The following is a 20144-nucleotide window of genomic DNA, read 5'->3' on the forward strand; positions in this document are numbered from 1 at the left end:
CTTGGCGTCCCTGGCTCTGATTGGTCAGAAAGCTCCGTCGCTTCTGATTGGCCGGGCCCAGTACCATCCCAGGGTGCTCTGCGGTTCCCTTTCCTTTCCGCGTCCGTGAACCGGCGGAGGAGGTGAGTATACCGGAGCGCGGCGCCATCGCTACTATCCGACACCATCCGGCCCCATCTACCGTCCCCGGGGTCCGCCCGCCGCCGTCGGCGTCGGGCCGTGGCCCGGGCTCTGTGCGCGCGCCGGCGGGCCCCCGCGCCCAGGTCCTAATTCGCTCCGCGTCCTCCCTGTTCCCCAGGCCAGTCGGCCTCAGCCATGGCGCCCAGCCGGAATGGCATGATCCTGAAGCCCCACTTCCACAAGGACTGGCAGCGGCGCGTGGCCACGTGGTTCAACCAGCCGGCGCGCAAGATCCGCAGGTGAGCCGCCCCGGGGCGAGCGCGCCCCTTTCTCTCCCCGCGCGCGGAGGGCGGCCGGGACTCGCGCGCCCGGCCCGCTGCGGGAGGGGCGGCCGGTGACCGCCACTCGGCTTCTGTCTGCGCAGACGCAAGGCCCGGCAGGCCAAGGCGCGCCGCATCGCCCCGCGCCCCGCGTCCGGCCCGCTCCGGCCGGTGGTGAGATGCCCCACGGTCAGGTACCACACCAAGGTGCGCGCCGGCAGGGGCTTCAGCCTGGAGGAGCTGAGGGTGAGTGTCGCCAGCCCGCGTCCTGAGTCCCATGGGTTGTCCCTCGTGGCCCACAGCCAAGTGATGACATTCTCCGGAATCGCTGCACCGCTGTGATGAAAGTGTGCTTGAACCCTTTTCCATCTGACGGCTGGGCTTTCCCGGCAGGGGGTGGGGACCGGGGAGCCCTCGGGGCTTTATCTGTGTCTGTCTCGGGGCAGGTGGCCGGCATCCACAAAAAAGTGGCCCGGACCATTGGGATCTCGGTGGACCCGAGGCGGCGGAACAAGTGCACGGAGTCCCTGCAGGCCAACGTGCAGCGGCTCAAGGAGTACCGCTCCAAGCTCATCCTCTTCCCCAGGAAGCCCTCTGCCCCCAAGAAGGGAGACAGCTCTGTGAGTACCTGGGTTCCTCTGTGCCCAGCCGAGTGAGGGCGTGGGGGTCTCACTGTGGGTTTAGCTGGGCTGAGAAGAACACGTATTTGTCTGTAGCTTTTTATCCCCCAAAACTGGGTCCTTATGCAGGGTAGTAGAGAGGTGGTAGACAAGTAGAAGAAAGCTGCTGAGAATCCACAGACGAATCGCTAGGACTGCCGAGATTCACTGTGGGCTAGAGCGGAGGGACTTGGAGCCAGCTGTCCTAAAATTGGGAAAGTGTTTTTCCTGTTAACTGACCTTTGTGTGAAGTTAACAGTCCATCCGTATGGGCTTCTGCGAGTTGTCCTACCTGTGTCTCTGCTTCACACGTGGGTGGCTCTTTTTCGTCTGCCTGTGCCTGCCATCGGCAGACGGGGGCACCCAGCCAGGGGTTACAGGCTTGAGGAGATGAGCTGAACCCACCCAACTCCCTTCTCACTGCACACAGGCTGAAGAGCTCAAACTGGCCACCCAGCTGACCGGACCAGTCATGCCCATCCGGAACGTAAGTGGGCGTGTTTGGAGGGGGCAGCTGACTGACCGGGTGGGGGGGTGGAGGGTGTCAGCCTGGCGGCTGGGCCCGTGCTGAGATTTACAGTTTGTGGAAAGGACCTTGCTTCCACCCTGGGGAGAGCCTCCTGCATCTTAACAGATGGAATTCTCGAGGGAAGCTTTGTGGACCCTTACTCGTCACCACTCCCTCTGTTGGGTCCTTTTTCTCTCCTCACTGTTTGGAAAGGCTAAGCTGTAGGCAACTCTGGGCGTGTTTGGTGATCCTGTAACCTGAGTGGCAATTGACCAGGCCCTTGAGGCTCCGAGTGGGGCGTGGGCCTGAGCCTCCCCTTCTGCAGGTTGTGTCCAAGCACAGTGCCCCGCCCACCCTTCACATGACTTGGGGTTGTTTTAAATCCACAGGGGATTGCTATAATCTTTTGGTGGCCTCCATGTAGCCTTTCTTGGGTGGGCAGATGCTCCTCCAAGGCATCTCAGTTTGCTGACAGCTGCTCCTGGGCCTGTGCTCCCTTCCAGGTCTACAAGAAGGAGAAAGCCAGAGTCATCACAGAGGAAGAGAAGAACTTCAAGGCGTTCGCCAGTCTCCGCATGGCCCGTGCCAACGCCCGGCTCTTTGGCATCCGGGCAAAAAGGGCCAAGGAAGCTGCAGAACAGGATGTTGAAAAGAAAAAATAAAGTGCTGTTGGCAACTTGTGATAAACCTGCAGTGTCCATGTGACCTTCGTTGTGTAAGGAACCAGGGCCTGGGGAGCCTCCTCCTTGAGGGGAACCTGGAGCACGTCCTTGTCCCTCGTCACAGCAGGCCTACTCTGAGGGAAGCAGGTTTGGGGCCTGGGAGGCTTGTGCTTAGTGAGTTTCCTTGTTGGAGCCCTCCAGCCCTGCAGGTGCTGTGCATTCGGTACCAACTATCTCAGGCAATTTGGAGGACTATTAAACCACTTTTCTTATCTCTCAAACAGTTTATAAGGTGCTGATTTGACATCCATGCTCACTTTGTGTATTTGGAAGTCATGACCCATAGAAAGGTCAGCTGGTGTGGAGGCCTGGGGGTTGGAGCCTGATGAGCCATCTGTGAGAGGGCACATGGGGGGCTGCCTCTGGACAGCCTGGAGACACTGGTTCATTTGCTCTGTACTCAAGACCTGGCAAGGAGTTAAGAAGCCACCTGAGGGCAGGGTAGCTGCCCATCTGCCGGAGCCCCGGCTGAGGTGCTCACAGGCTGGGGGGCAGAGAGGCCTCTGGGTGCGTGTGCAGGGCCGCGGTCCACTGTGCCAGTGTCCACCTGGGCAGAACTGTTGGGGTTGTAGGTGCATACCCTGGACGGATGACCAAAGTACACGTGCTGGGGTCACCCCCAGTGCCCGCCGTGGCCACCAGGGGGTGCTGGGGCATTTGTAGGAGACAAGTGTTGGTCTGGGTAGTTACAAATAATTTTCGTTTAATATTCAAGTTACATGGTATTTTTTATTTTGGAGGGAAGGTATACATCTCTGCATTTTTACCCATGGGAGTGTCACCCCCTCCAGAATGAATTTTAATTTGATTCTGTATCCTGTAGCTTTGTTAAAATGTAGATAATTGTGATATTTTTTTAAAAATTGAAATTCTAATCCCCAGTTGATTCAAATTGTTGTAGTTTACAGGGAAACTATAGTCATTTTAGGTTGTTTAGGTTTTTTTCCCACTTTACTCAGCTTAGTTCAAGCCAAAGAGTAGACCAAGGGGCAGCTGTGCGAACAATCCTCTTTTCTTGATGTCTCGTGTAGGTGGTTGCACTTTCCTTTCTTTTCCTTTTATGTTTTCTGGGTGTTACAGGAGAAAAATACGGTCTTTGCCTCACAAAAGGTCAGAGGAGAGGAGAGGCAACGACCTGCCCTCCCTAACCCCGGGCTCTGTCCAGAGCAGTTCATGCCCAATTCCAGGAATTTCCCAGTGTCCTTGTTCTTTTTTGCTCCCTCAGCTAGAATCAGTTCTCAGTTGCTTAGAACTAGACCAGAGGAAACTGAATGAGCTGACCCACCTCTGGCCCAGGGCCTGCCTGGCATGGACTGTCCTGGGGACCTGGACGGTGGAAGCTGATGATGGCGCAGGTGTGGGTGGGCCAGGGAAGGTGGAAAGTGATGTGCTGAGAATTGTCCAAGAATAAATTGATGAAGAGAGAATGAGTACTTGTTCAAGTATTTATTGAGTATCTACTGTGTGCCAGGCACAGTCACAGGCTGCAGGGACATGGCAGTAACCAAAACAAGCTATCTTAACTTTGTGGAGATTTCTTTCTGAAAGACCTCTAGCTCTGATTGTAGCGTGTTGGGTGTATATCAGCCTTGGGTAGCAGTGAGGACTGCTCAACAGGAGGACCATGGTCCAGGGCCTGGTGAAGGCCTGCAACCCAGGAAGAGAGGGCTGGCCTTCCAGATTATCTCTGGGCCCACCCTCCTGGGAAGGGCTCAGAGCTTTCTCGGGGGTTACATCTGGGGAGCCTGAGGACCTGAGGGGCGGTGGGAAGGTGTGTGTTAGGCCTTGGTCCCAGCCCCCCAGCTGTGGTGCCTCCGCTGGGCTCCCCTCCTTTGTAAGCCCCGGTTGCACAGTGCTGGGGGACAAACCGATGAAACTGTGGTTAGGTCCTGCCCTTTTGAAAATTTCCCCAGGAAGGACGGTGCCTCCAGCAGAGGAGGTATAGCTGGGTCACTGTTGAAAGGGACTGAGGGTGGAGGGGCTGGGAGCACCATCCAGGCGGCTCCGGCCAAGGGTATCCTCAGAGCCCCCAGATGAGCCAGGCACGAGTAGAACCAGGCCTCCCTCAGCTGGACGGCCCATCCGGTGGACACTGCTGCCACCTGCCTTCCTGGCTGCACTGCCATCACCCCTTTGGGGACTTTGGGCAGCTGTCCTCGTGGTCTCTCCCTTCTGCCCTGGCCCGAGGTCCCACCTTTGTGTCCTTGTTTGTGCTGTCTGTGAAGTGTATAGGCTGGACCCAGCAGCTTGCTTCTGCTGGAGTGGAACAGAAGTGAAGGCTGGTGGGCGGAGGTTGGGTTATGAAAGATTTCACTCCCCCAGGGAGGCAGGCCGCCATCCTGGGAGCAGCAGTAGTGGGTGCCCAGGGCCAGCCCTGTGCAGAGTGGCTCCTGGTCAGGGGAACCCAGGAGGGGGACAACCAGACTTGGACAGTGTCCCTTGTTCCATCTGGCCCTGGGCAGGTGTCCTGACTGACTTCACGGGGGCTCGGACGGCCCTGCCAACTTGTGAGCAGGGGTTGGTGCAGCAAAGCTGCGGAGACACGTGGGGCCTGGAGGGTCAAGGGAGGTGAGAGTACTGGGGTCCAGGTGGGATCCCCCTGCTGAGTGAGTGACCTCACACAGGCCCTTGGACACCCCTCCCCTCTGAGCCTGCCTGCCCATCCGTGGTGTGGGGATGAGAAGGCCCTCTGTGGGGGCCAGAGGACTGCCTTTGTTTCAGGGAGGGAGGTGCCCAGGGGTGGGGCAATGACCCCCTGGGGTGTCCAGATACCTCGTAGCAGCAGCAGGTGGCAGGCGGGGCGAGGGGTAGGGGTTGTCTCCCCACAGCAGGGCCTGGAAGCTGGTCCTTCAGGACCACCCGAGGGCAGATGGGTGGGAGACGGGGGGACCCTGAGGGCTAGAGCCGGGGCACAGGGCTTCGGGGAGTGCTCAGGTGGACAGATCCCACCCCCACCCCGGGGGTCTGCTCACCCAGAGCTGCTTGCAGGTGGATGGAACCGAGGTGGTCCGGAGCAGCCTGCATCCGGTCTTCTCCGAGGTCTTCACACTGGACTACTTCGAGGAGGTGCAGAAGCTGTGCTTTGAGGTCTACGACACCCATGGGCCCAGCAGCCTCAGCTGCCAGGATGACGACTTCCTGGGGGGCATGGAGTGCACCTCGGGGCAGGTGGGCGCCCGTCCTCTTGGGAGGGAGAGGGAGGAGGGCAGCATGGAGGCCTCAGCTGGTTCTGGGGGCTGGTTTGATGGCAGTGGTGGCCTGGGGACAGGGTGATGACACACAGACTGTGTACCAGGTGCTCTTGACTCCATAGCTCGTTCTCTTAAAAATTTTTTTACTTAAAAAAATGTAATTTTGAACTGGGTAATACGTTCACATGGATCTAAATTCAGAAAGTATAACAGGTACACCCTGGACCATATATCTCCCTCGTGCCCTGTCCCCAGGTTCGTTACATCCTTCTGGAGAGATTTATTCTTAGCAAAGAAACATAGTTTTTTCTCTGTAGATACACTTTTAAAAACACAAACGGCATCTACTGTTCTGCAGTCTGCTTTTCTTCACTTCCATGGCATAAGGGAGCCCTTCCCTTGTCTCTCCCCGTGGCAGTGACCGGTCTGAGGTCCAGCTGCCACCTGAGGGACACTGCATCCTCTGGTGAGGTCATTCCCAGTTAGCTCTCCCGTCGTCAGTGTAACGGGAGCTCTTGCCGCCAGGCACCAGCCAGACTGCTTAGCGCAGGCTCTGGGCCAAACACTCAGTGTGCCACACATTAGATTCTCGTGAGTGCTCTGGGGGTGCTTGTTTTTTGTTGAGGTGTAATTTACATACAGTAAGATGTGTAGACCTTGAGGGTTGGGATTGATGGGCTTAGACAGTTGTATACACCTGACCATCACCCAGATCACACAGGACATTTTTGTCATCCAGCAGGTCCCCTGCTCCTCTCAATCCCCTCCCCCAGTCGTTTTGCCTGTTCTAGAATTTCATGTCCATGAATCACACAGTGTGTTCTCATTTGTGTCCGACTCCTTTTACCCAGCATGAAGCCTGTGTGACTCATCCCCATCGCTGCCTGGGTCGAAGCCGGCAGGGTAGAGCCTTCCATCAGATAAGAGGACCAAGATTTAGGCAGGGCACAGCCCCATGTGAAAGCAACAGGGAAGGGTTCTTCCCAGTGTTGGCCTCTTAACCTACCCTCATGAGCATGGGAGAGGAACACACAGGGACACACGTGCACGGACACACGTGTATCGGCCTGCATGCACGGACAAACATGCACATGTGGGTGCAGATCCATGGACACAGATACATGTATGGACACACATCTGGACATACATGTAAACTTTAGATTATGGAAAGGCCCCCCCAGGACTCCCAGGTCTGTGGGGCCATCAGGGGCGCTACTGTCAGTGGCCAAAGGCTAGGACCCTGTCTTCAGATTCCAGGGGTGCACCCTTGAGCAAGTCCCTGACCTCTGCTTGAACCTCTACTTCCTCATTTGGGAAATGGGGACCATGACAAGGCCACCTCCGTGGGAGCTGAGGGACTCACAGGAAGCATGGTCACTTGTCAAACCAGGTAAACCAACTATCCTATTACTCCTAATAGGAGAGCCCACAAGTGAGTCTGCAAATGGGAGAATCTGGGGGGCCTGGCACGTGGCCCTTTTTGGCCTCCGCTTCCCCCACCTGGGATGGGTTTCTCTTCTGCACAGAATGTTCCTGTGTGCTCGGAGCTGTTAGCCAGGCACATCCTGTTGGGGGCGGGGGGGGCGCGGTCCTCTGTCCCTTGTGTCTCAGCTTGTCAGACAGGAGCCTGTGTGGAGCAAGGCGAAGAGGGTCAGCACCGCCGTCACCCACCACGGCCATAGCTGAGGACTCTGTCTTCGCTAGGCAGTGGAAGGCGGGGAGTCCCCACACGTACGAAGTCCCTGGTCCTCCAGCAGCCACGAGGGTGGTCGTCCTCTATCTTGTTTGCAGACCAGTCTGAGAGCTGCCCCTGGTGAGCCAGTGTTGCTGGCTGCACACAGCATACCCGGGTCAACTCTTAGCCCAGTCAGGGGCTAATAGCCCAATGGGGAATGCAGCCCTGGGGGGCCTGCTGAGAGGAGGGGGAGGCCTGGGCAGGGGGCTGAGACCCCAGGGAGGGAGCAGCCCGGGGTCCTGGATGGGCCTGGGAACCCCCATGGTGCGTGCTCTCTGGCCTTAGGCTGTGGTAGGGGCTGCGCTGTCCTCGGCCTGGCCCGTGGAGGGTGACGGCTTCCCAGGGCGCGGCTTCTGCTGCAGGTCGCGCACACGCGCTCACCAACGTGGCTCTGGGCGGCCTCCCTCCTCCCCGAGCCTCCCTTTCCTCACCTGTTGCGCAGGTGGTGGGAGGGCCCAGGAGGCGGTGAGGTGCGCTGAGCTGAGGGCCTGGTGGAGCGAGAGGACCACGGGCTGGCTGCTGCCAGGCGCCAAGGGCGTGGTGCCCTGGGTGGTAGGTTTCAGGAACCTGGCCACCGAGGGTGAGTGGGGGCGTTGGGGAGGAGACAGGGAGGCCCAGGGCGGGGTTAGGGTCCTCAGGGGAGCAGGTGCGGACCCCTCCCTGAGCCTCTGACTTCAGATCGTGGCCCAGAAGAAGGTGACCCCAGCCCTGTTGCTGAAGGTCAGCAGCAATGCCTGGCAAGTCCCCCATCACAGTGAGGCCCCGCCTTCCACCAGCCCCGCCCCCTGCAGACCCCGCCCCTTCCTCGCCGGGCACGGAAGGGTGGGGTCAGGCCCCTCCTGCCCAGCCTGGAGCCTTGGCACTCTCCCTCCGCCCAGGTGATAGCCGGGGACATCTCTGGGAATAACGGCCATGCGGAGCTCACCCTCCATGCCAGGAAGCTGGATGACAAGGTGAGGGGCGCACCCTGGGGCCCAGCTTTCCCTCCTGTCAGGAGGTGTAGACAGAGCTACACTGTGTCCACAGGGAGACAGGTGGCTCAGAGCCGTGGGTGGGGCCGCCCGTCCAGGCGGCTGTGCTGCTGTCAGGGTCCTGTATGTGTCGCTGCCTTCAGCTCATCCTCAGCTCCTTATGACGGGCACTGCCTCCCTCCCTTGCCATGTGGCTGAGGTGGGACCCAGGGATTTGGCTTCGGAAACTGGACAGAGCCCAGTGCCAGGTCGAACCAAGCCAGAGAATTGCAAGTTACGTCTTAAGGAACAGAAGTCACTCCCTGCCAGCCACGGCCCAGCCCCGGGTGCTGGCCAACCCCCTCCCAGGCCCTATCCCCGGACATTGCAGTCTGGTCATTCTGACACTTCAGCTGGACCAGCAGAGCCAGACAGGAATCTATATCTGAATTCTCGCCCAGGAAAATCAGAGGAGACGCCGCGCTGTGGCGCCCTAGGCAGCCTCTCTCCAGGGATTTAACTTCCAGGGGCCCTCACGCTTGATGCTCCGTGGAGGCTCCTGGAAGCCTGGGACCCCGAGAGAGGGCAGCCGGCCACATGCAGGCTCAGGTGGTCCCAGAGAGGAACCCAACTCCCATCCCACCCTGGCAGTCAGCCACGAACCAGGGACGTGGCGGTCCTGCCTCTTGTGGCTGGGGCGTGAGCCACCAGATGTCAGCCCTGGCGGGGTGGGGCAGACCGGTGGTATCATGACCGGCACCCACCCCAGTCGGTGGGTTTGTCAACTATGGGCCCCTCAGGACCCCACTCTTCATTCTGGGAGAAACAGTGGGTGTGGCTACGAGCTCTGGACTTGGAGGCTCCAGGTTCTCACCTGCTTCCTCACTCTATGTGCAAACGTGGGCATCTCCTGTCACCGTCCCCCACCCGTGTCTGTCTGTGGAATGAGTGGGCTGACCCTGCAGGGCTTCGAGGATGAAATAAGACAGCGAGCGTGGCCCACAGGGAGTGGCACTGATGTTCAAGCATCCATTCCCCCCCAACCCCCGATCCCCATGGCTCCTGTTACTGATTCCAAGCTCGCTGCTTGACAGGCCAATAAATCAAGAGGTGAGGTGAGGGGCAAGGAATAGGGGGTTTATTCAGAAGCCAGCAGCCTGAGAAGATGGTGGACTCGTGTCCCAAAGGACCATCTTCCCTGACTTAGAATTCAGGCTTCTTTTATAGTAAAAGGGGGGAAGCGGGGAAAGCCTTGGTTTTGGCCAGGCTCAGGAGGGATGTGAATTTCTTTCCTCACAGGTGGGCTGGTCAGGAGGTTTCCTGAGAGCTAAACAAAGGTATTTTAACTTAATGCTCATTACCTGGGGGGCAGGGTTCCCTGGGATGGGCCATCATGTATAATTTAAGCTATAGACAATGTCCCTCTTTTATTTTTTTTAAAATAAATTTATTTATATGTATATTTTTTGGCTGCGTTGGGTCTTCGTTGCTGTGCACGGGCTTTCTCTAGTTGCGGCGAGCCGGGGCTACTCTTTGTTGCGGTGCGCAGGATTCTCATTCTGGTGGCTTGTTGCGGAGCACAGGCTCTAGGCACGTGGGCTTCAGTAGTTGTGGCACGTGGGCTCAGTAGTTATGGCTCGTGGGCTCTAGAGCACAGGCTCAGTAGTTGTAGCGCACGGGCTTTGTTGCTCTGTGGCACGTGGGATCTTCCCGGACCAGGGCTGGAACCCGTGTCCCCTGCATTGGCAGGCGGATTCTTATCCACTGTGCCACCAGGGAAGTCTGGCAATATCCCTCAGAGTGATTAACTCAGAATAGAATAAAGGCTCTTCCCCCTTACATGCCTCCAGGCTGACGCGGCTGTACTGGTGGCCCCAGAGCTTGAAGGTGACATCGCCACAGTGTCCTGTCCTGCAGAAAAGAGGTTCGGCCTTGGTTCCATGAGGGGTGAGCTTCCCATGGGTGACAGTGGGGAGGGTGGGGTCCTCAGAGCCGGCCTCCCCTCTTACTGTCAGGTCCAGGTGCAGGCCAGCACTGAAGGCCCTGGCTGGGTGGCCAAGGGCAGGCCAGGAAGAAGCAGGTTGAGGGTCAGGGACGGGGTCAGTCTAACGTCCAGGGGAGGTGGAGGCCGGGTCGTCCCATCTCGGCCTTTAGACAGCACTGAGTTTCGAGCTTGTGCTGGAGTAATGTGTTCAGTCCGCACAGAGGCGGGAGGGAGGGCAGATGGAGGAGAAAGCTCATGTGGTCCTGGGGGCCCTGGGCTCCTCGGGGGGAAGGCCAGCAACCGTCCCCCCTGTCCTTAGGGGACACGTTCAAGTCCCAATCCCGGTCCCGCGGATGGGGCCTTCTTGGGAAATAGGATCTTTGCAGGTGTGATCAAGGTCAAATGAAGTCATGGGATGGGCCCTGAGTTCAGGGATTGGTGTCACCATAAGAGGAGGAAAGTGCCATCCCCGGCCCCCCCCCCCCCCACAGCAGGCTGCGCAGGGAGTGTGACCCGACACCTTGGTTTTGGACTTCCGGCTCCAGGACCGGGAAAGAGTGAACTCCTGTTGCTTGTGGTTTTGTGCAGCAGCTCCCAGGAGGTGGGGAGGTTGGGGACCCAGGGGCTGCCTGGGCTTTGGTGCATCAGAGGCGTCGAGGGACATATGTGTTTTGTCTTATTTTTCAAATTTTCTAAAATAGTTTATTGTTTAAACAGAAAGACTCCATAACCGCACTTTGTTTTGATACACTAGTTTCTCATACCAGGCGTACGGAGCTGTGATGTGGACCAGTTATGACGGACTCTCCCTCCCAGCCCTGCCGGCCCTGGGGGGAGTCCAGGGCCTGGGGTGTCTCAGGAGCTCCGTCCACCCCTACACTCAACGCTGCACAGGGCGCGAGGTGTCAGGACGCTGGCTTCCACTAGGGGCGCCCCAAACCAGGCGCTCACAGGACCCCGTTCTGCGCTGACAGCAAATCTGCAGCTTCTTCCCCAGCTTTACTGAGACGCAACTGGCAGGTAATGTGTGTGAGTTTAAGGCGTGCGATGTGATGATTTGATACACTTACACATTTAGGGACAATTCCCACAACAAGGCTAGTTACCACCAGCATCACCTCCCACAATCACCTCTTCTTTGTGTGTGGTGATGAGACGTAAGATTACTCTCTGAGCAGCTTTCAGCTATACACACAGTATTGTGAGCTGCAGTCACCATGCTGTACATCAGATCCCAGAGCTTACGACTGGAAATTTCTGCCATTTGACCAACACCTCCCCGTTTCCCCTCCCCGACAGTCCCTGGCCACCACCCTCTACTGCTAAAAAGAAAGTCAAATGGAGTGAATGTATTTTTTTTTTTTCTTTTTGCGGTATGCGGGCCTCTCACTGTTGTGGCCTCTCCCGTTGCGGAGCACAGGCTCCGGATGCGTAGGCTCAGCAGCCATGGCTCACGGGCCCAGCCGCTCCGCGGCATATGGGATCCTCCCAGACCGGGGCACGAACCCGTATCCCCTGCATCGGCAGGCGGACTCTTAACCACTGCGCCACCAGGGAGGCCCGAGTGAATGTATTAATGCAATTAAACATGTTTATAGGAGCTTGTCTAGGTTTATAAATGGAATCAAACGTGAATCAGAGACTTTAAAAGTGATGAATAAACAGAATATTAAACTTCGTAGACTGAATGTAAGAAACTGGGATTGAAAGTTTATATCATTAATAAACTGAGTTTTATTAAATGGTAAAAGGTACAGTGAACCACATGAAAGCCACCAAATCTCACAGGTGACATCAGTTTTAGGAACTGGAACCATCCCTTTCCCAGGACAAGTGACTCAGGCCTTTACCCCACCCCACCCCACCCAATGAACTGGCAGCCAAAGCAGGGGCTCCTGCATGGACCCTGCCTCTGAGGTCAGGTTTCTGCATGTTCGCCCCCCAACCCCCTGTCTTCTGGGACTTGTGGATGAAGTGAGACCCCAGAACCCCCAGACTCGGCTCTGATTGGGCCGCTCGGAGGCCGGCCCCTTCCCCAGCCTTGGACTCCTGCAGAGCAGGGCCAGGGCCCTGCTGGCGGTGGGTAGTGAGCGGGCGATGTCCGGAGGGTCCAGCAGCGGCGGGGGACAGGGTGCGGTGAGGACTGGGGGCGTGCGTGCTGGGCAGGCCCCGGGGTCCTGCCGCTGCTCCGCCTGGGGCCTTCTTCGCCCGTGGAGCTGGCTGCAGACTGGGAGACAGGCCATGGGCAGCTCCGGGCCGGCTGGCGGCGGCTTCCGCCCTCCTGGCGGATTCCTGAGTCCTGCCCGCACCTCGCGGGCTTCCCGGAAACCTCACCCCACCCCGAGGGGCCTCGATCGAGGCCAAGGAAATGTGGACGCTGCCTGGAGACCCTTCGTCTTCAGGTGCGTGGGGGCAGGGCGGCGGCGCCCCGTGTGTAGGGGGAGACGTTCAAGTTCAGCCTGCCTGGCAAATGCGCGGGAGCTGCGGGAAAACACCCCTTGGATGTTGCCGCTCGGGGGCAGCCTTCCCGCGGGTCCCGCAGTCACTTTTGACCCCCAGAGGAGCGCTGGGAGCTGACCGGGCAGGTAAGGGCACACTTAGAAAACGCTCTCAGCCGCGCTCGGGCGCCGGTGAGACGGGGCCCGACTCGGGGCTCCAGGCCCCTCCGTATGCCGCAAACACCCAGCACCCACCGTCCTGACAGCAGGGTGCATGAGGGCGCGCGCGCGCCTGGCTGAAGAAACACGAGAACACGCACAGAGCGCTTGTATGGATGAAGTTCCCGTACCAGGCGGGGGGTGAGGGTGGTGTGGCACCAGGGACGGGGGCGCGATCTCCTGGCGTGTCTGTGGGGACAGAATGGCCCCTAGAGCTGTCACCCCTGATTCCCAGAACCTGGCGCAGGAGCCCCAGGTGGGCCGGATGGAGTCGTGCAGCGTTAACCGAGCGCTTCTTCCAGCTGGTAATCAGGAGTCGACTCACGCCCAGCCGCGGAGAGGGGCCCGAACCCGCTGCTCTTCCCCAGGGCTTCCGGGTCAGGGCCGCCTTGGTTTGGCCTGTGAGATCCAGGGCAGGAGAGCCGGCCAGTGCCCCCGGACTCGGACCCACAGAGCCAGGTTCCGGCAGCCTCAGCGTTTGTGGTAGTTTTTCGGCGGCGACAGAAAACCCCTGCAGGTACCGTTTAAAATCATCTTGATTGTTTGGAACGCTGTGAATGTATTACCCGCTCAAAACAAAAGAGGCAAACACAAAAACCAAAATTAAAAAGGGAAGCCCTGCCAAGGCGGGGGAGCTGGTGCTCCGGGCCATGGACCCCTGCCAGGCAGGGTCCTCCTGGAGTCTCCCTCCCGTGGCCGCTGGTAGGAGCCACGCTGGTACTGAACTCCGGTGGTTACCCCGAAGCAGTGGTGGCAGTGGGCATGGGGGTAGCAGCTCTGGGACGTTTTGCCCAGAGGCCCCGCTGACCGGGCAGAACCCTCTAGCCAGCCTGCACCACCCCCTCGGTCTCCTACAGCAGCCAAGTCGACCTCGAGGCCGCGGGGCCTGACCACCCGGCCCAACCCGCCTACGTTTGTTTGCGTGCACATGTATTTGTGCACATGTGTGTGCGTGTGCGTGTGCGTGAGCTTCTACGCCTGCGGAGGGTGAGTGTGGCTCAGGGGCAGCTCCCAGCCCAGGGTGAGGTCTGGGGAGCCCTAAGGGAAGGGTGGAAGTGAACTCTGGACCAGGCAGAGGAGCTCGCAGGGCAGGCAGGGCGTCTGCTCAAGGCCCTGAGCCAGGCTGGTGAGGGGGCGGTTCCGGGGCCAGGACCAGTCCCGTTACAGCCACGAGGTGCCCTCAGAGGGCAAGAGCCTACATTTCCCGGGCCGGCCAAGGAGGAGAAGCAGGGGCTTCAGTGTTTATGCTCAACGTTGACCACACTCGAAACACAGGACAATATAATTGTGGCCGTCAAAAGCCTTTAAGGAACGTTTATAACAAGTGTTTCTGTACACGGCTCAGCAGGGGCGTGATGGGCCCTGAGATCCCGCTGAAAAGGCTAAGATGAGTCTTTTTCGTTCTGTCTGACGACTCCCAGCATGAATAGCCCACCATAAAGACAGAAGTCTGGGAGCATGAATGGTGCTCCCTGGGTCTGGGGTCCCTGAGAGGCCCGCACACCCTCTGTAGCTCCAGGGGGAAGAGAGAAGCCCCAGGCACCCCCCAAACTGTCTGAGACCCCACCCACCAGGAAACTCTCCTGGCTCTGCCTGTCTGCCAGCCTTGGAGGATGCCTTACCCACTCAGGTTGGCCCAGAAAGGCCCCAAACTGGAAAATTCTGGGCTTGCAGCCAGGGGCCTGGGACTGAGCTGTATTTGGGGTCAGATGACAGAGGCGGGCCACCCAACACCCCCCCTCCGGCCCCCTGGGTGTGGACTCTGCTGTGCAGGGGAGGTGGGAAAGGGCCAACCCCGCCCCCACCAGGACCCAAAGAGCCTGCAGCCCCTTCTCGAGGATGAGCGAGAAGGGAGCCATGGCTCCGCTTTCCCGTCACGAAATGCTGCGCGGGGGGACGGGCACAGAGCCAGCTTCCCTGTTGGTCTCAAGAACAGAAGAGGACAGGCACGTCTTTACCAGCTAAAACCACGCCTGTCACCTAACTAAAAGACATACTTGTAAGCAGTGAGCACAGTGACACCCTCACGTGGTACAAAGAAATCAGAGTCCTGGCAGGGTGTGTCTGGACGTCCTATTGGTGGCCTTCCAGCCACTTTGGGCATCCAGCCAGGTGCCATCATCTGCAGTAACTAATTACAGGTGCGTCCGCCCCCCCTCTGGACCGTCCTGCTGACTTCTCATCAGTATACAGAGAGCATCCTCATTTCTCAACAGCTGCAGAGAATACCTCAGTTTTTTTTTTTTTTTTTTTTTTTTTGGCTGTACGCGGGCCTCTCACTGTTGTGGCCTCTCCCGTTGCGGAGCACAGGCTCCGGACGCGCAGGCTCAGCGGCCATGGCTCACGGGCCCAGCCGCTCAGCGGCATGTGGGATCTTCCCGGACCGGGGCACGAACCCGTGTCCCCTGCATCGGCAGGCGGACTCTCAACCACTGCGCCACCAGGGAAGCCCAATACCTCAGTGTTTAAATCCTTCTCGTCCAGGTGGACATGGGGCAGTGAACCCTGTAGCAGAGACACGATCTTGTGTGTGTGTGTGCCGTGTGTCTGTGGGGTCAGCTTCCCAAAGTGGGGCTCCTCGTTCACAGGGCAAATGCAGTTTGATTTTAACTAACTTTTGGAGTTTGCCAGTCAGATTGGTACAAGAATCTTGCCATAGTTTTAGTTGCCTTTTTCTCATTCAGCTTTTTTTTTTTTTTTGGTCATCTCTTTGTCCATGCCCTTTGCCTGTTTTTCTGTTGGATTGCTTCTTTTTAAAAAATGACTTATTAAGGGCTTTTGTGCTGTAAGCATGATTAGAAATGTGTTTTCCTAGTTTGTCACTGGTCTTTGATACTCCCCTGGGGTGTGTTGGCTGTGCGTCTGTATTTTTCTCTAATGCCCTCTATCTGCTCCCGTCCAGTGCTTTCTGATTTGTAGAACATGAGGCGGGGAGTCCAACCTGACCTGTTTTTCAGATGGTTCTATCCTTGTCGGCATACAGTTTACTAAAGTCCCACGGGATTGATGGGCTGCTATCTCCATGGGCTGACCCTTCTCGCGTGTTCTAAGCAGGGCAGTGAGTCGTGAGCTGCCGCTGCTCAGCCAGCACCCACCCAGCTCTCTCACGCAGCACGGCACTCATTAAAGAGGCAAGCACTGGGTCTGGGGTTCCCTGGTGGCGCAGTGGTTGAGAATCCGCCTGCCAATGCCGGGGACACGGGTTTGAGCCCCGGTCCGGGAAGATCCCACGTGCCGCGGGGCAACTAAGCCCGTGCACCACAACTACTGAGCCTGCGCTCTAGAGCCCGCGAGCCACAACTACTGAGCCCATGTGCCACAACGACGGAAGACCGCCCGCCTAGAGCCCATGCTCCGCAACAAGAGAAGCCACTGCAATGAGAAGCCCGCGCACCACAACGAACAGTAGCCCCTGCTCACCGCAACTAGAGAAAGCCTGCGCGCAGCAACGAAGACCCAATACAGCCAAAAATAAAAACAAATAAATAAATTTATAAGAAAAGAAAAGAAAAGAAAACGCTGGCTCCATCCCCCACCCCTTCCCTCACTTTTGGACATTTGGTGGATAAAAAATAGCACAAATTTTCCCACAGATACTCTTCCACGTGATAAAGTGGTAACCAACGCTGTTAGCAACCTGTCCACTAATGTTTCTGGGCTGTATACTTTGTGCCTGGTTTAGAGTACAGTTGTGAGCAAGACAAATACTGCCTGTGATGTTGCGGGGCTCGCCAGCGAATGGGGGTCAGGCCACAGCAGCAGACGCGCACCGAGGAGTTGGAGGGAACTTCGGGGTCTGTGGAGTCAGAGGTCAGGATTCCTGCTGAGCAGTGGCGTTTGCTCTGCGTTAATGTCTGGAGAACAAAGCAAACAAGAATTTCTTCTATGTGGAGAGGTCGGGCTGGGGAGCGGTACCTCCTTCTTGCACCCCAAACACCCTGCCCTTTGCCACCTCCCAAGGCCAGTTCCTGGGGGCCCCTGCCCGCTTTTGTAGATTCCTGCTCCCCCAGTGGCTGAGCCCGGCTCACCCCCCAGCCCCCTTCTCAGCACAAATGCAGTAACTGCCACGTGGGATTCTTGCCCTTTCGCAGTAGTTATCACTGATTGAAATCTGGCTTCCATAGTTGGTTGGTGCCCCGTTGACTCGGATTCAGTCCAGCTGTTTCCATTTAAAGGGCCTGGAGGCTGAATTCCATTCCAGCCTTATTTTTCCTGAGCCGACCCTCCTGTGGTGACCCCAGAGAGCCAGCCTCTGGCCCTGCCTTGATCACTAGCTCGCGGTGTGACTCGGATAAGTCACTCCTGGGCCTGGACAGTCCCACCAGCCGGGCCCTGCAAGCAGCGGGTGGAAGTTTGTCCCCTCCGGGCCCCCAGCGGGGACAGTGCCGCCCTCCCCCCGCCCACCCTCATCTTCATAGAGAGGCCACAGGTGCGTCCAGCACCCCTGTCCTCAGGTGTCCTGGGGAGACGAAGTGCTCCGGAAGATCTATCTGAGATAAAACGTGGAATCTGATGGCAACTTTCTGGGACGAAAGGAAAAGAAACAAACAGAAAGTCCCCAGAGCAAGCGGGGAGGACAGGGGTGCCCCGCTCTGGCCTGGCTGCAGGGCTTCCCTCGGGAGGTGTGGGCAGCAGCCCAGCTCTTGGATCCCGGAGAGAAGCACCCCCATTGCTGGCCCCCACCCCCAGATCCCTGACACCCAGTCCGGGCTGGTCCATGCGGCGCTTCGGAGAGCCCGGCTCTGTGATGGAGGTGCCAGTGCAGGCCGGCCTCCGAGGCTCCCCGGGGGTCTCAGCAAGTTCTGTCCCCCATCAGGGGCTGCTCACCCCTCCCCTCTGTCATGCTGCTTTGCCCTTTTCCTGTGACATCTTCCTCCCATGAGAAGGACGTGTTAGGGGTCTCCTGGGCCTGGCATTTCAGGGCCGGTGTGACGCCCTCCTGCGTGGAGGGCAGGGCAGTGTCCCAGAGTGACCTCAGGGCACACAGCCCCCTCGTGCCCCACCTGGATGAGGCACACGTCCCTGCGAGGGGGGTCCCTGCACTGTTCTCTGCACCCCCTGGTCTGAAGCTCACCTGCCAGCTGGGTGGCCTCTGCAGGCCATTTGACACCCATGAGCCCATCTGTGAAATGGGGCACTAATTAGACCCACCTGCAGTGGGTGCGATGGTGGCCTCCAGAGGGGTGACCTCCAGGTCTGTGAATGTGACTGTGTTTGGGAAAATGCAGGTGTAATCAGGCCGGCATGGGCGTCCCTGGGGGCCTGGCTGGTGGGGACGGAGGGAGCGGGTGACTGGGTTTGTGGGGTGGGGGGAGGCCAGCCTTGCGAGGGGCTGTGGGGGGCGGGGGGCGGGGGAGGACTTGGGCTCTGACTGGACCTGCAAGCAGCCCTGGGGCGGGGCCCAAGTCCAGAGCCGCTGTGCCTCGTGTGGGCCCTTTTCCCCCCGGCTGGCGTGGCCCGCAGCGGGCCCCTTGGCCTCCCGGGGCCCCGGGCAGGCGCAGGCCTCTGGGCTTTGTCTTCCTCGTCCACCAGACTGCAAAGCGCCCCCTGACCCGGCTGCTGCCTTCTGAGCCCGGCCCTTCAGGTTTTCCTGGAGAAAATCAGCCCGTGACCCTCAAACCTCCAGGGACAGAAGTCCAGTTCTCTGAGTTTTCACTTGTTCACACGTGACGCGACCATTACGTAGATGAGACATGACACGTCTCCCCCAGAAACTTCCCTTGTGCCCTCACCAACCCACAGCCCCTCCCGACCATCCCACCACCCGGGTTACCCATCCCAGGACCCTGCACCCAGGGACTAAGGCTGAGTGTCCGTCTGTCCTTCACGGCATTCAGCCATGTTGTTGTGTGTCCACAGTCCCCGTTCATTCTGTGTCACGCTCCACGCGTGGACGCACTGTAATCTGTGGGTCCGTTCGCCTAGGGGTGGAGGTCTCGGCTGCCCCCTGTGCTACGGTTGTGACCGCCTTGTTGAGATACAGCTCGCATGCTGTCTGCTATGCACTGAATGTTTGTGCACATCCCCCCTACCCCTGACAAACCGGGATTGAGTCAGTAGCCCCTCTGCTGTCCTTACGGTTCGGTCCAGACCCGCTGAGGCCGGTGAGGCCCCTGCCGGCCTCTGCAGCTTTCTCTCTCCCACATCTCTGCTGTCCTCTGCCTAGAACCTTCCTCCTTGGCCACCTGCCCTTCAAGATTCAGCTAGCTTGTCTCCTCCTCCAGGAAGCCTTCCTGTTCTGCAATTCTGCCTGGCTGCCCTGCTGTCTGCCCTGCCCACTGCCATCCAGGAACCTGCAGCTCTGAGCCATGTGGCCTGGGTGAGTGTGGCCCGCGCCTCGGTTTCCAGGGCTGGGAAAGGGGGGCCGCACCTGTGCTGCCCTCCGGACCCTCAGAGTATGCAGGGGGCTGCTCCACAGGCATGACCTCCAGGCAACACCGCATGGCCCGACCGGCCACCAGAGGGTAGCAGTGGAGGAGCAGGGGTGGGGAGAGCTGCCAGGGCCACCTGGGGCCCATGTCGCGGGGTGTGGGTCTGAGGACCACGGGTGGCCCTAGGGGGACCAGAGCCCCTGGCCTCACCCCCGAGTGTCCACCAGCCTCAGGCTGAGCTTGGGGCTCCAGGCCTGTTTCACAGACAGGACAGGGCGGCCCTCACACAGCGCTTAAGAGACCCTGAGCATTTTCACACGAGCATCTCCTTCAAATCTAAAGGGTCCCTGTGCTGGGCACCATTGTCCCCATCCTACAGTTCGGGGGGGAGGCAGGCCCCAGCGGGAGGCCCTCGCCTGCCCTCCCCTGGTCCAGCCCAGTGACTACCCTGCCCTGGGGTGGGGCGGCCGGGCCACGGCTTCCCTGTTGCCATGCTGGACAGGGGGTGTAAATGGGCGGCGCCCCAGGACGGGGGCCTCTGCAGGGACAGGGATCTGTTGAAGGAACAGCGGGCGGGGCCCCCAGACCTACCCCCGTTGTGGGAGGCGCTCCCAGTCTCAGGATTGCCTGTGAGGCCCACAGGGAGGGTGGCCTGGCAGCCCTGGGCAGGGCCCTCGGGCACTGTCTAAATGTTCCTGGGATGTCTCACGCTCAAATACAGAAGCCCACCAACCAACAGGAGACCCGGTGTCCCTCGCAGGAGCTCATCCAGTGGCCGCAGGCTCAGGAGGGGAGGAGCCCGGAGGCCAGCCTGGAGGAGGGAGCCCACTGGAGGCTGCCCCCACCCTGTGCCGCCTTTGCTTTGCCGTACACTCTGTGGTCCTGGCTTGTCCTGGAAGCTAAGGACACACCAGGGAGTGAGACAAA

At 58.9% G+C, this 20144-nt stretch overlaps 1 protein-coding gene and 1 non-coding gene across 2 annotated transcripts; both read left to right on the forward strand.

The window, feature by feature from the left end:
- The first annotated feature begins 17 nt into the window (after nucleotides 1–17).
- On the forward strand, nucleotides 18–2294 carry RPL13 (ribosomal protein L13). The gene is made up of 6 exons (XM_060084723.1): nucleotides 18–122; nucleotides 299–419; nucleotides 545–686; nucleotides 887–1060; nucleotides 1530–1586; nucleotides 2111–2294. The coding sequence occupies exons 2-6, from the start codon at nucleotides 316–318 to the stop codon at nucleotides 2267–2269; spliced, it is 636 nt and encodes a 211-aa protein (XP_059940706.1). The 5' UTR covers nucleotides 18–122; nucleotides 299–315; the 3' UTR covers nucleotides 2270–2294.
- LOC132481062 (small nucleolar RNA MBII-202) lies at nucleotides 748–831 on the forward strand. Its single transcript, XR_009530767.1, has one exon. It is a non-coding gene; the product is annotated as a small nucleolar RNA MBII-202 (small nucleolar RNA).
- Nucleotides 2295–20144: the final 17850 nt, after the last annotated feature.

The sequence above is a fragment of the Mesoplodon densirostris genome, chromosome 19 (genome assembly GCF_025265405.1).
Source record: "Mesoplodon densirostris isolate mMesDen1 chromosome 19, mMesDen1 primary haplotype, whole genome shotgun sequence".
NCBI classification, from domain to species: domain Eukaryota; kingdom Metazoa; phylum Chordata; class Mammalia; order Artiodactyla; family Ziphiidae; genus Mesoplodon; species Mesoplodon densirostris.

Coding starts and splice junctions, on each gene's coding strand:
- RPL13 (XM_060084723.1), top strand. CDS start 316: ATGGCGCCCAGCCGGAATGGCATGATCCTGAAGCCCCACTTCCACAAG. Junction 420..544: donor CCGGCGCGCAAGATCCGCAG/GTGAGCCGCCCC, acceptor CTGTCTGCGCAG/ACGCAAGGCCCGGCAGGCCA. Junction 1,587..2,110: donor CAGTCATGCCCATCCGGAAC/GTAAGTGGGCGT, acceptor GCTCCCTTCCAG/GTCTACAAGAAGGAGAAAGC.